The sequence below is a fragment of the Mesoplodon bidens genome, assembly GCF_964165515.1.
Source record: "Mesoplodon bidens genome assembly, chromosome: 7".
Lineage (NCBI taxonomy): Eukaryota > Metazoa > Chordata > Mammalia > Artiodactyla > Ziphiidae > Mesoplodon > Mesoplodon bidens.
Window position 1 is genome coordinate 113,123,138 of NC_138164.1, and position 14,754 is coordinate 113,137,891.

The window sequence follows — 14,754 nt, forward strand, 5'->3', positions numbered from 1 at the left end:
TTCCCGGGCCCAATCCTGGTCTGCACGGAGTGGGACCCAGGACTCTGTGTTTTAACAGGCACCTGGGCGAACCAGCCACGGACTGGTCTGCAGGGTGGGCTGGTCAGGGGTGGGGTGGCCTTGGGTTGCAGGAGCGGTTCTGTTTAATTGTACCGCGGGCGCTTCCCTCCCTGTTGGCAGAGTTGGTCCCAGTAAGTCACTCCCAGCTTCCCGGACGACGGTGCCATAACACTCTGAGACTTAAAACAAGGAGATGGTGTGGTGTTTGGGTGACATCCTCTGTTTTGTCCCGGAATCAAATCCAGGCTGAACCGGAGGCAGATGGGCAGCTCCCTGCCCTGTGGGTGCCGCTTCCCCAGGCCTGCCCTCTGCCCGGCTGTTTATGCTCATCGTGGGGCCTGGGAGGAGGGTCTCCATGGCCTGACCCCGTGGGAGGATGGACAGCGAGAACAGCAGCCTATGATCCGCTGAGAGACTGCAGTCGGTCATTTCCCCAGATTTTAATTTTTTTTTAATTTTATTATTATTATTATTATTTTGGCTGCGTTGGGTCTTCGTTGCTGCGCGCAGGCTTTCTCTAGTTGCGGCGAGCAGAGGCTTCTCTTGTTGTGGAACACCGGCTCTAGACGTGTGGGCTTCAGTAGTTGCAGCGCGTGGGCTTAGTAGTTGTGGCGCACGGGCTTAGCTGCTCCGCGGCATGTGGGATCTTCCCGGACCAGGGCTCGAACCCATGTCCCCTACATTGGCAGGCAGATTCTTAACCGCTGTGCCACCAGGGAAGTCCCCAGATTTTAATTTTTATGGTGGCTGGAGAGTCCTGCGTCCTCTGGGGTTTAGTGAAATGAAATTCCTGGGGCAGGCCCCTCCTGCCCACCCAAGGAGCAGCCACCCTGTGCCTGGCAGTCTCCTCCAGGCCGACTCGGGCTGGGATGGGGTAGGTGGAGGAAAAGGCCCAGTGAGCATGACCCACCCGCACCTCCAGCTGCCCTCCCCCCTGCCGTCCCTGCAAGAGGAGGCAGTGTCACTCGGGATTCAGGGAACCCGCAGCCTCGGGGCTCAGCAGCCCCCTGGCCCCGACCCTGAGCTTATCCAGTGGCCTCCATCCCATCCATCATAACTCCAGAGCCTTCAGGCGAGGCCAGCGTCCACAGAAGCATCCCGCGGAGCCCCCGTGGGGCATATGAGGGGCCAGGGACGTGGCTCTGGGACGAGGGGTCACACAGAGCCTCCACGCACCCCGCCGCGCCAACAATGGTCACTCTCAGCCCGCCGGGCCCAGGGTGACTTTCTGCCAGCCTCCTTGTTTCCCGCCTGGCACCGAGCGCCCTTGGGTGGGGTCTGGCTGTGAAGTTCCTGAGCCAGCTTCCTCCACTCGCTCCCATTCAGCACCCTTTCCCCGACCTGCCCCGCCAGCCCATGACGAGGAGAACAAGGAACAGCGAGGGAGTGAGGCAGAGGGGCGAGACTGTCCGGATGCGGGCGGCGGGCCCCGACCGGCTCCCCGAGGCCCGATGGAGGGGGACGCTGGGGGCTGTTGGAAACGCAGTGATGCTCGCGGGCCCCCCAGGCCCTAGGAAGCACTAGGGCACCGTCCCAGCCCGCACACAGGGTGACTGAGGCTGGGCCTTTGTGCTCACGGACACCTCTTTCCCATTACTGGTGATTTTTTAAGATCAGACACATGCTAAGTGAGTACACGCCCTTTATTCAAGAGGCAAGACTCAGGTCCAGAGCAAAACTTGGAACCTTGCCCACAGCTCCCTCCCGGCCTGGGCGTGTCCGAGATCCCCTCTTACACGTGGGAGGCAGGGCCCCGTCCTACCCGGGTGCGTGGGGCGGGGGTCCTGCCGTCCCGGGACAGGGGCAGCGCATACTGACCGCCGCCTCCTCCTCCCTGCAGTCATCCAGTTTGGCTTTGTCACCCTGTTCGTCGCGTCCTTCCCGCTGGCCCCGCTCTTTGCGCTGCTAAACAACATCATTGAGATACGCCTGGACGCCAAAAAGTTCATCACGGAGCTCCGAAGGCCGGTGGCCGTCAGAGCCAAGGACATCGGTGAGTGCCCTGGGCACTGGGGTTGGAGGACATACGGGGCTTGGGGAAAGGATGCTGCTCCCCGGAAGCCAGAGGCAGAGCTGGCAAAGTGGGGTCCCGGGCTCCTCACTGCGCCTGCCCTGGGGACAGAGTCAGAGATGGGGTGGGGGGTGAGGATGCAGGACCGCCAGGCCCCTCTCCACCCCACCCCGAACTGCCAACTCCTGAGATGTGTGGGCCACGGAGAACACTCGGGAAAGAGCTCGTGTCTCGGATACCTGAGTATCTCCCCGGTGTGCTGCTCCGGGAGGTCCACAAGATACATTCCCTCTGATGGTCCTCAGCACCTCTGCCCCTCCCCAGCTGTCTGCGTGGCCCCAGAGCACAGAGCCAGACCAGCTAATATTAGCTGCTCAGCAGTGCCTTCCTACAGAGTGTATCATTTAGTCATTTAACGTTCACAGAAGAGTAAAGGAAGGAGGGAGCCCCCTCCCGGCAATGAAGGAAGAGCATCGTGTCACCTGCCTGTCGAGTCAGGGCCGAGAGCAGCCTGGGCTTTCTAACCCCGAGTCACTAAGGGGCTCCTCATCCATGTGGAAGAGGGGCTTGGGGTTGGGGGACATTTAGCATCAGCATAAGGACTAACTTTCGAATAGTCAAAGGTGTCGAAAGTGGAACCGACATCCTTGTGGAGTGGTGAGCTCCCCGTCACCAGAGGCATTTAAGCAGATGTGGGTGCCCGTCTGTCCAGGAGTGGGGGGATCTAGCAGGAAGGGCTCAGAGCCCCATGCACGCCTTGGCCAGAGCTGGCCCTCACCAGCAAGGACGATGCTCACCGTATCTTAAAGGGAATCAACTTAATCCGGGACCCGATTTTCAGGGTGAAAACAAAAAGGTCTTTATTGGGATTTTATCTTGAAATGAGATGGAAAATTACAGAATATATTCGTTTTATCTCCTATTGAACACAATTTTAGTTACAACAGCACCTGTGCTAGTTCTGTGCTGGTTCCTAGAACAAGATTGAATTGTGTGTTAGGGATGTTATCTGTCACTTTACCAAAATAAGGTTTGCACACTAGCGAGATAGATCTTTGGGTTGGGCTTTCTTTTTTCTTTTTTTTTTTTAAATAATTTTTTTTTTTTTTTTGCTACGTTGGGTCTTCGTTGCTGCACGCGGGCTTTCTCTAGTTGTGGCGAGTGGGGGCTACTCTTCGTTGTGGTGCGCGGGTTTCTCATTGTGGTGGCTTTTCTTGTTGCAGAGCACGGGCTCTAGGTGCGCAGGCCTCAGTAGTTGTGGCTCACGGGCTCCAGAGCGCAGGCTCCGTAGTTCTGGTGCATGGGCTTAGTTGCTCCGTGGCATGTGGGATCTTCCCAGACCAGGGCTTGAACCCGTGTGCCCTGCATTGGCAGGCGGATTCTTAACCACTGCGCCACCAGAGAAGTCTGGGTTGGGCTTTTGTAGCCCAAATATAATCTTGCAAAATTGCAGGGGCTTCATCACTCCTTCCAAAACTTTCTCTCGCCCTTGGCATTGGGTCGCCCTTGTTGAAAATGCCCCTGAGGCCATTGCATCCCCAGCCAGGGACTCCTTGGCCCGTGCTGGGCCCCATGGTGCGGCCCACACCCGCTGATGATGCCAGGCCCACTGATTCTCCACCATCCACCCCTGTCCCCCGAGAAGCCTGGAATCCGGCTTTACACGGTGCAGCCTCTCAGGTTGAACCGGATGAAATTGCCATTTTCACAATTCAAACACGCTCAGATATCGGTGATTTCACCTGGTTCACATTTGTGCTCTGGGCTCCATGATGTGACCTGCCGGCCCCAGGCTTAGAGAGGGTCCAGGCACGCTCGCTGTTCCACCAGGAGGGACGTCTAAGCCCAGCTCCAGTACAGAGGTCATCGCCCTGTGTTTTGACACTTTAGTCTCCTTCCTATCTGGACGACCTAGACAATCAGCAAAGACTCAGCAAACAGATGTCCTCCCTCCTAGACTTCGTTTATGATTTTAAAAGATTTTAAGGCCGCTGAACTCACTGGCCCTGGGAAGTCCCTTCTGGCCCCAAGGGTCCCTGATTCTGCGTCATCTGTGGCCTTGGAGCGAGCCTTCGCCCCTCACACCACACCCCTACGTAGCTGGGAGGGCCGTGGCCACAGGGCCGGGGAGGACAGCAGTCCAAAGGAGTGGGTTTGCTGCTGCACTGAGTCAGAGCCTGGCTCACGTTTCCATGAATGGCTGGAGAGTAAACGTTTTTGTCTCTGTGGACTGTGAGGTGATGTGCAGAATTCTCACCAAAAGGCTAAGTTTCTCACGCTTTTTTCACTCACACTTGAAAATGCAAGAGCTATTCTTTGCTCGTGGGTCATCCAAACAAACACCAGCCATGCACTGATTTGGGCCACAGGCCGTATCTGCAAATCCCCCCTCGAGATCAAGGTGATGTGGAACCCAGGGCTCTCGGAAGCGTACCCCACCCAGCTCTGAGGACAACCCCAGAGAGCTGTGTCTGGCATTGAATTTTCTCTGGGACTTTCAGCTGTCAAGTCCCCCCAGGAGCCTCGCAGGGAAGCTGGGACAAATCCTTGTTCCCACTTTCCAGATGGAGAGACTGAGGCCAGGTGGTTAGCGGAGCTGAGCTGGAAGCGGAGCACTCAAACCCTCGGCCCCTCCCGGCACACCTCCATGAGGTGCACGCCTGAGGCCTGGATGGGGCAGACGGTCAGCCCGCCAGGCACTCCCTGGACAGTCCTTGGGAATCCTGAGCCCGTGCCCAGTGGCCGTGAAGAAAAGAGCGTCGCCTCCCGCCACTTGTTGCTTACAAAGGCCCAATTCTCAGGTGCCCGGAGGCCCCAGGCGTGTCCACAGCGGCCAGAGTTTGCTTTGGCATCTGTGCCTGGCAGAGCCATGGCCGTGTCCTGTAGCAGCACGCAGACCCTGCAGCCCCCCAGGGTGGAAGGGAGCACCAGGGCGCCACGCTGCCACCGGCCCTCCGCGGCCCTGGTGGGCGTTGTCGTTCCCACCATGAGCAGGGCTTGGATCATATCCTCAGGGTTTCCGCTCACGGCTCCTCGATTTTTCCCAGTCCTTACGGATTGGCTGCTCTCTTCCTGGTTCCTGCCTGGTCAGTTGGAGCATAATCTGGGTTTGTTTATGGCCTCCTCCACGGTAACCTTTCCTTGAAGAGGCTTTTGTATTCCTCCTGTGATCCGTGCAGGGCCCTTAAGGGACAGAGAGCCCCAGTGGCCCCCATGACCTGCACCCACGGCGCCAGGAGTGTCTGGAGGAAGCTCTGCCACAAAGCATAAGCGCCGCGACTGCCCTGCTTGGCCCTGGAGGTGGGGGGGGAGCGTGGCGAGTGGCTGCGGGGACCCAGCCCCGTGCGCACGTGGGAACCGGCTCCAGCATCCCAGTCCTGACCTTTGACTCCAGACCAACGTGCTTCCTGCCCTCATGCTCATTCTTCAGAGCCTTCCGAGTGAGGAACTCTGCCTGAGCTCAGCTCCTGGGTGCTGAGAGTTGACAGGCACGTCTAAACACCTCCCTGACGTGTGCTTGGAAATGGGGCTTAGCGTCTCCTGGGACAGCAGTGATGCCTTGATGAAGAAGGCAGATGGAAATGAGGCATCTCCCCCCGCGAGATTTTCGTAAAGGAAGCCAAGCGTTGTCCCTAACAGCATCAGCCCCTTGTACCTCGAGATTGTCAGAGCAACGGTCCTTATCCTGGAGTGCAGAGTGTGTGTCTGAATAACTCGGAGGGTCAAGGCTCCAAAAGAGGCTGATCCGGCGGGCCGGAGCGGCGTCCGGGTTTTGCACTTTTTCAACAGGAGCCCACGGTTCTAGGGTGGGGATCGCACAGAGGACCGTCGGCCTGGACATAAAGGCACTGCAGGACCTGGAAGCCCGGCTCAGCCCTGGGCCGTGGAAAGCTCTCGCTGGCCCATCCGTCTCCCACCTCAGCAGCCCCATTTTCTGTTGTCACCTGTCTCGGCCCGTTGAGCCGCTCCCTGGGCCGGCCGCAGACTCGTTTCCTCCTGCTGTGCTCAGGAGCCACCCCACGAGGCAGCCCCATGCCCGGAAACCTCAACTTGCCCGGCTCACTGGCACCCCGGCCCCCCACTCGGAGTTCTCAAGCTCAGAGCCCTCGGTGCCAGGCGGGGCCGCAAGAAGGAGTGGACAAAACGTACGCAGCAGGCGTGCTTGTTCCCAGCTCCCTTGAAACACCCAATGCTCGGGGGGGTTTGTCTCCCCACTTTAGTCAGGTCTGGGTTTGGATAAATGTTTCTCTAAGCGACTGGTGGTGATAAAGGGAGTTGCCTTGGTACAGAGAGACCTGCAGTGCATTGTGTGGCCTGAAGGAGGCACCACTGCCTGCCACGGCCAACTGTTGTAATGGAGATACCAGCCCGCTGCTGACCCAGAGCTGAGGCTCCTTTAGAAGCCGCAAGTTTCACTTTTTTAAAAATATACCATTCCGAGCTTTCCTGGTGGTGCAGTGGTTGAGTGTCCGCCTGCCAATGCAGGGGACACGGGTTTGTGCCCCAGTCCGGGAAGATCCCACATGCCGCGGGGCTGGGCCCGTGAGCCATGGCCGCTGAGCCTGCGTGAAAAATACATCATCCTGATCTGTAAACATCCATCAACATTTTTTTTATTTGCATTGTATCTTTTTTTTTTAACATCTTTATTGGAGTATAATTGCTTTACAACGGTGTGTTAGTTTCTGCTTTATAAGAAAGTGAATCAGCTATACATATACGTATGTCCCCATATCCCCTCCCTCTTGCGTCTCCCTCCCTCCCACCCTCCCTATCCCGCCCCTCTAGGTGGTCACAAAGCACCGAGCTGATCTCCCTGTGCTATGCGGCTGCTTCCCACTAGCTATCTGGTTTACGTTTGGTAGTGTATATATGTCCATGCCACTCTCTCGCTTTGTCACAGCTTACCCTTCCCCCTCCCCATATCCTCAAGTCCATGCTCTAGTAGGTCTGTGTCTTTATTCCCATCTTACCCCTAGGTTCTTCATGACCTTTTTTTTTTTTTTCGTAGATTCCATATATATGTGTTAGCATACGATATTTGTCTTTCTCTTTCTGACTTCCTTCACTCTGTATGACAGACTCTAGGTCCATCCACCTTATTACAAATAGCTCAATTTCGTTTCTTTTTATGGCTGAGTAATATTCCATTGTATACATGTGCCACATCTTTATCCATTCATCCGATGATGGACACTTGGGTTGTTTCCATCTCCTGGCTATTGTAAATAGTGCTGCAGTGAACATTGTGGTACATGACTCTTTTTGAATTATGGTTTTCTCAGGGTATATGCCCAGGAGTGGGATTGCTGGGTCATATGGTAGCTCTATTTTGAGTTTTTTAAGGAACCTCCATACTGTTCTCCGTAGTGGCTGTATCAGTTTACATTCCCACCAGCATTTTTTAAGTAGCGGGCAAGCTCGAGGAAACACCCATGCACCTGGATGTGGCAACCTCTGCTCGGGCATGAAGCCTAGTTGGAAGGGCTTTCTACGTTCATACAGTCACTCAGCCAACATTTACCCAACAGCACCCAGCCCCACGTGCCAGGCTGCGTGCTAGGCCCAGGAGGGATGACGGATGTGCAGTTCACAGCCTCCCCGGGAGCCCAGAGTCTCCAGAAGGGCTCCCAGCCCCCGAGACGGCCAGCCGTGAGGGTGGGCTGTGCACAGCGCTGATTTTCTAAGGATGCGTTGCCCAAGGAGCTGCCTCCTGCTCACTTGCACCTTCAGTGCTTCCTTCGCAAGAGACGGGAAGGGTGGGTGGATCTAGCACCCCGAGGAGTGCAGGCCCCGTGACCGCCCTGCCACTGCTCCAGCGCGGAAGTGAATCAAAAACCGCTGCCCTCGTGGGAAGACCCAACAGAACCGGGACGAACTTCCCATCTCGGGTTTGGTGATAGCCTGCACGGATGGCTGATGGGCAGGAAGGTGAGCGTTACTCCCGCGAGGCCCCGCAGAAAGTCTGCAGCGGGCAGCGTAAGTGCTTGCTTCGTGGAGTGGTCTCCGGCGGCGGCTGGGGAGCCCCCTCACGGCAGACCTCGGGTGCTGGGTCCCAGCCTGCGGTTTCCAGCTTCTGGGCTACATGGGCCTGAACTCCTGCTGTCTCTGCAGACCCCCAAGCATACACCCCCGAGATGGGCACTCACTGCGAGGGCAGGCACACCCATGAGCAGCTCTATGTGCCCTGGGTAGAGACCCCCAACCACCGGCCACTGTCCCCTCCAGCCCTTCCTGAGAAGTGCCGTTGTCACCACTCAGATCTGGCTCCGGGCAGGGAGAGAAAGTGCCTGGGACAGGATTCCAGCCCCAGCTTTTCGATGATGTGTGCCTAGCCTGATAGGAACGCGGTCAGGTTGGGCGCAGGGGCACTGGGAGCCCTCCCAGGAGTCGCAGCATTGAGGCCCTAAGGAGGGGGGCTAGCCCTGGGTAAAGGGCTTCCTTCCTGGGCTTTCTGGTTCTTGTCTCTGCTGGGAGGGAGGCCAGTGGGGCAGCACATGACTCTCCAGGTGCTGTGTAATCATCCTTCTGTTCACCTGTGATTAGGTGCAGTGCTGCACCTTGGGGTGATGGGAACAAGGGGACATCCAGACGGGAAATGGTTTGTACCACACGGCTGTCCAGTCATTATACCCAGGCCGTGGTCCCAGCCTCACCAGCCAGGGGCCCTGGCTTTGCTCCTTGACACTCGCCCTGCATCTGGCCTGTCCCTAGATTCAGTTTTCCTGGCACTAGAGCTACGGAAAATTCACAGGACATCAGACTTCGTGGTTTCAGTCTCCAGTTACTGCTGCGTGGACTCTTTGGGGCAGGAGCTGCATCCAAATTGAATCTTTGTCTCTCTAGAAAAAGGCTCCATCCAAGCCGATCAGTAGTTTATGCAGCTTCACAGGAGATTGTTCAGAACCAGGGACCAGATGTTTCTAAGCACCTCTTTGAGAAGCTACACAGTTTGCTTACAAACAGCTGATGAGCCAGTACAAGCCATGGGCTCTGTTGTCAGCCAGGCTCCCCCAGGCCCTCCCCAAACAATTCCCTGTTACCACGTGTCTGACCTGCCCCAGAAAAGGACCAGACCGGCCCCTGCGAAGGCCGGGCTGCTGCCTGCTAGCCCGAGTTCCTGAGAGCCAGGGCAAGGGGGTCTTTAAACCTGTGCTTCCCTTCCCCAGGAATCTGGTACAATATCCTCAGAGGCGTCGGGAAGCTTGCTGTCATAATCAACGTAAGTGACCGGTGACGTCAGGACCTCGGCCAGGAAGCCCGGCCGAGCTGCCATGCGGCCGGGCGCCCCTTCCCCTTCCAGGGAGCTGGTCCGTACCTCCAGCCTCGGCGTGGTTCCCAGCTGGCAGGAGCTTCTCCTCTTCAGAAGCATCCCTTGGTCCTGTTGAGGGGTGGGGCGGGCTCTGGCGGGAATGACAAAATCTCCTCGGCCTTTCTCTGCAACCGGGGGCAAAACCCTCCACCATGCCCACCTTGGCCCCTAAGCCCCCTCTCTCCCAATTCCTGAGAACAAACAAGAGAAGGAGATAGAGGCAGACAGGGAGGGAGAGAGACAGAGACAGGGAGGGCGGGAGAGAGAGACACACAGAGACACAGAGACAGAGAGAGACACAGAGATTCCTCATTAGCAACTCTTCTGCTCTTTTTTAAAAAAGCTAATTTTGGGGCCTCCCTGGTGGCGCAGTGGTTGAGAGTCCGTCTGCCGATGCAGGGGATACGGGTTCGTGCCCCGGTCTGGGAGGATCCCATATGCCGCGGAGCGGCTGGGCCCGTGAGCCATGGCCGCTGGGCCTGCGCGTCCGGAGCCTGTGCTCCGCAACGGGAGAGGCCACAAGAGTGAGAGGCCCGCATACCGCAAAAAGAAAAAAAAAAAAAAAAAGCTAATTTTGGGACGTCCCTGGAGGTCCAGTGGTTAAGACTCCGTGCTTCCACTGCAGGGGACACGGGTTCGATCCCTGGTCGGGGCACTAAGATCCTGCAAGCCACGCGGCACGGCCAAAAAAATAAAGTTAACTTTCCCCCTTTATGTGAAACTCATGCCCGCTCTTTAAAGAAAGTTTGAGAAATCCTGAAACACGGAGCGAAGAGGAACCTGCCGGTCACACACACACGCACACAGGCACGCACAGACACACGGGCTTGCTGAGGACAGTGCCCCGCCCTCCACGGCCCTGCCCCAGCATCTGGTCCACGCCTTCCTGACACGAGAACCCCAGGGGTTCTGCAACACCTCAGCCCTGTGACCCTAACCCCTCCACCAGCCGGCCAAGCCTGAGCCCCCCAGAAGCTGCCACCTTGCGCCTTGTAGGGTCAGGGATGGAGCGGGGGGCGGGGGGCGGGCAGGCAGCTCCCTGGAGCAGATGGTCACAGTGCTGGGTCAGGGTCACAGTGAGGCCCTGACACTCAGTCCCCATGGCACAGGAAGTGATGCTCCACCCAGGAGAAGGGACCCTCAGAGCCCTGGATCTGCTTTCCCTGCTGGCTGACAGCTCCCTGTCAGCCACCCAGTCCCGCTGGGTTAAGGCTTTGAAACCCCACTTATAAAGGGAGGCCATGGGCTGAGCTTGCACACTGGATGGCGACAGCTCCACACCCCGACCCAGGCTGAGCTGGGGGCACGTTTTGATGGGGAGAGGCTGGAAACACCAAGGTACAGCCCCTCTGGGGCATGAGCATGGGGGCGCTGAGAGCAGAACAGCTAGGAACAAGCTGGATGTCTCGTGAGAACAACCAGCAGCAACAATAATAATAGCAGCTAACATTTATTGAGCATCTAGAATGCTCCAGGCCCTTCTAAGCCCATTCAGTGCACCCACCCACTAGTGCACACACGGCCCATGGAGGCAGAGGGTCATTGCCCCATCTTTCAGGTGATACAGCCAAGGTACAGAGAGGTCAGGTGACTTGCCCAAGGTCACACAGCCAACAAGAGGCAGAGCTGGACTTTACCTCAGGCCGTCGGGTCCATGCTCTGATACTGGCCTTACACTATGCTGCCCCGGGGACTGCTCTAGAATAGGGTGAGCTGGGTCTGAACTTCACAATCTACAAAGCACTTTCCTTCCCTGCCATGCTCTCAAACAAGCCAGGAAGGAGAAGCATCTAGAGTGGGCACTGTTAGCCCTGGTTGATAAGAGAAAATGGAGACACAGAGAGGTCAGGCGATTTGTCCAGGGCCACACAGCCAGTGAGAGGCAGCCAGCATTTGTCCCCAAGCCTTCTCGTTCAGGGGTGCCCTGTTCCCAGCCCCCAGGCCCTCTCCTCAAGGTGCTGGAGGGGCTGACAGGAATGCCCCCAACCCTTCATTTGTCACTTGACGAGCCAAGGCCATGAGGTCATGTTTGCCAACTTGGGTCACATGGCCGGGCCCCAGGGCCAGCGCTGCCCTGGCTCAGGTGGGGCACGTCCCCCTCCCCGTCCCGGGTGGCGTCCGCACTCACTGCTCTGTTCCCCGCCCCAGGCGTTCGTGATCTCCTTCACGTCGGACTTCATCCCTCGCCTGGTGTACCTCTACATGTACAGTGAGAACGGGACCATGCACGGCTTCGTCAACCACACCCTCTCCTCCTTCAATGTCAGCGACTTCCAGAACGGCACGGCCCCCAACGACCCCCTAGACCTGGGCTACGAGGTGCAGATCTGCAGGTACCGCCCAGGCAGCTCTCTTTAAAGAGCCCCATTTGGTGGGCTTCTGCGAAAACCCCAGTTCAAGCCAGGATTCTTTCAGGGCAAATCACAGAACAGCTCAATCTTGCATCAAGGGAAAAAAAAAATATCCCTGGGGTGGGGGTAGGAGGTGATTTATTAGTTCTTTAACTAAGAAGTCCATGGTAGGCTTCAGGCACAGCTGGATCCAGGGGCTGCCGTTTGTCATCCGGCCCCATTCTGACACTGCCTCCCAATTTTATACATTCCTGCATGTGGGAGTCATTTCCTGACAGGCAGTAAGTGTCCCCCAGCAGTCCTCTCTGCTCAGCAGTCCCAGTAGGGGAGGCTTTCTTCCCCACTAGTCGGCAAAAGTCCTAGGATTGAGTCTCAATGACCTGTCTTGGGTCAGAGGCCCATCCCTGAACCAATCACTGTTGCCAGAGTGTGCGGGGCTCTTATTGGCTAGGTCTGGGTCGTGTGCCAGGGTATGGAGTCATGGCCATAGATTTGGGGGCATCCCAAGGAAAACTGGGGTGCTGGGTGCTGGGCAGGCAAAAGCAACAGATGTCTGAGAGGGTCCAACCTGCGGGGCCCCATCAGCTGGCCAGACACTCAGGGCAGGCAGGGAGCACCCCAGGAAAGACGGAGGTGGGGAAGGGGGGCACGAGTGAGGGGCAGAGCCAGGCCTGGCTATTCGCTGTGCGTCTTCCACGTGCCAGCCTGGCTGGGTTAGGGGCTGGGGGCTCAGGGCTGGGGGCTCGGGAGTGGGCCACATGACCCCTGCTGCCCAGGGACTTTGTGCAGGGGCAACAGAAGCATAAACAGATCGAGTTAAAGGGGTGATAGTAGCCGGAAGCCCAGGTAGAGGGTGGAGGCAGTAGGGGTCACTCCAAGGGGAGGGGCAAGGTGGGTAAAAGAAGAGTGGTGAGCAGGGGTGTCTGTGGGTGGGAAACTGTAGCCTGTTCTGGAGCGTAAAGCGTAAAGGGAAACGTGGTGGACGGTAGGACTGAAGGAGCAGGCAGGGGCACGGCATCCTGGGTCAGGAAACAGAGGACTGTGGAGTGATTGGCCACGGGCTTTGCCGTGAGGCTGAGACCGGGGAGGCAGAGTGGGGCATGCTCAGCATCTGTTGGCAGTCCGAACCGCCTCCAGCCCAGCTGAGATTCAGAACACGAAAGACTGCAAGGGCCAGAACACGTGTCACAAAGCCCACGCGATGACGCGCAGCCCTTTCTGCGTAGGGCGGATGATTTACCCCAAGGCTGTTTACTCTTACTTTGCCCATAGTTCTATCAAGTTTACCTGTCTGTCTTCATACCCCTGCCCTAGTAGCAGGAAGCGGAGGAGACCACCAGGGTCCAGGGTGCTGACGGCAACAAGCAGTGGCATGTGGCTGCTTGCAAAAAAAAAAAAAAAAAACTGGCCCAAGAAATGGAAAAACAGCACCGCGTGCGGTCATTGGAACAGGCAGGCAGACCTATCCAGCATAGGTGCTACTGATGGCTTTGCAACAGCAGATGTGCCCGGCTGACCCCGAGTGATGAAAGAGAAATTACACGAGGTGCCATGTGTTCTGTGTCAGGGCAGGGACCACACCTACTCTGGGACCCGGTACAGCCAGGCCTGCCAACGAGAAAGGGCAGGTGACACACAAACATGCAACACGACATGCTTCCCGCTTTTCAGAATCCCACCCACCGCATGTTTCAAGGCACATGTATGTGAGCACGTACATCACAGGAAAGGCCCAGGTGATCCTCTTCAACCCCCCGCGTGGTCGCCTCGGGCAGGGTCTGCCTGGAGAGCTGGGGGTCAAGGGCAGGGACTCAAGGTCCCTTCCTCCCCATCCTCCTCAGGCACGGGCCCCAGAGACCCCCGAGCTTCCGGCCCAGGACCCCTGCCGCTTCTCAGCCAGCACTGCACTTCTCTCGCTTTGTTTGAAGATCCCACGCCAAGAACACACTCAGGCCGACCTATTTAACTCCAAATGAATTTTAGAGGAAGAATGATTTAGAACAAAGAAGGCCGGGATATAGGTGGACATTTTATTATAAATTCCCTCAGAAATGTCAGTGCTGGTGTTTCCTGGGTAAGAATCGGGCATCGGGCATCCAGCCCCCGGAAGCAGCTCCCCATCCATGCATCGGTCAGGAGTCCTGGCCACGCAGGGGGAGGCCGAGGAGACAGAGCAGAGACCTGGCTTTTAAGTGAGAGCCTTGTTACTTTTACCCCCACAGAGAAGGAAGGCCATGGGCCAGTCCACTCTGCTCCCTGGGATTCGGGCTTTAGCCAGGCCCACCCAACCGTTGCCCACTATTCAGTGCTGTAGGTGCCGTGAGCTCCGTGCTGCCGGCCGCTCCCCTGTCAAGCCGCCTCCCAGAGGAGTTGGCTGTGGGAGGAGCAGCACCCAGCCCAGCCTGGGGCAGCAGGTATGGGAGAGGCAGCTTAGCAGAGCTGAGTGCTGTGACCACTGCTGGCTACCATTTATTCCTGCACTGAAACAGACATGGTCTCATTGAATGCTCACAGCAGCCCCAGAGAGGGCATTATTATTCTCCCCAGGGAGAGCTGGCAGGCTTAGCACAAGAGCAAAGCAAGGAAAACTGTAAGATCATCTCTGATAGAGGTCAGTGCAGGTGGTGGGGGTTGGCATCTGGACAGTTCTTATGTAAGTGGGCTTTGAGGGATGCATAGGAGTTTGCCAGGTGACCCAAACACATTTCCCAGCATCCTGGTGCAGCTGGCCTTGAGAACAGAAAGAAGAGGGAAGAGAAAATGTGTATGGCTTCTGACGCTGGGAGAACAGGGCATGCCTGTTCCCATCGGAGATCAGGTGGTGCATCTTCTGCGTGGTTCAGCATCTGGCACCAGAGGGTGTGTTCCCAGCCCAATCCTATCTCTGGGGTTGGCAGCTTAGTTCTGAACAGGCCCTCCGAGGCTCCCATCCAGCTCCCTCAGACACAAAGCTCTGTGGGTGAGGGGCCCTGTCTGTGCCCCCCGCAAGCTCTGCCCCTGGAATGCAGGGGCATGCAGTA

The 14,754-nt window shown here is 57.3% G+C and overlaps 1 protein-coding gene across 1 annotated transcript in view; it reads left to right on the plus strand.

The window, feature by feature from the left end:
- Nucleotides 1-14,754, plus strand: part of ANO1 (anoctamin 1) — a 167,777-nt gene that overhangs the window by 148,578 nt on the left and 4,445 nt on the right. The window contains exons 23-25 of the mRNA XM_081239285.1: nucleotides 1,901-2,053; nucleotides 9,241-9,293; nucleotides 11,532-11,716. Coding sequence (XP_081095411.1) covers nucleotides 1,901-2,053; nucleotides 9,241-9,293; nucleotides 11,532-11,716 — 391 coding nt within the window. The remainder of the gene's footprint in view (nucleotides 1-1,900; nucleotides 2,054-9,240; nucleotides 9,294-11,531; nucleotides 11,717-14,754) is intronic.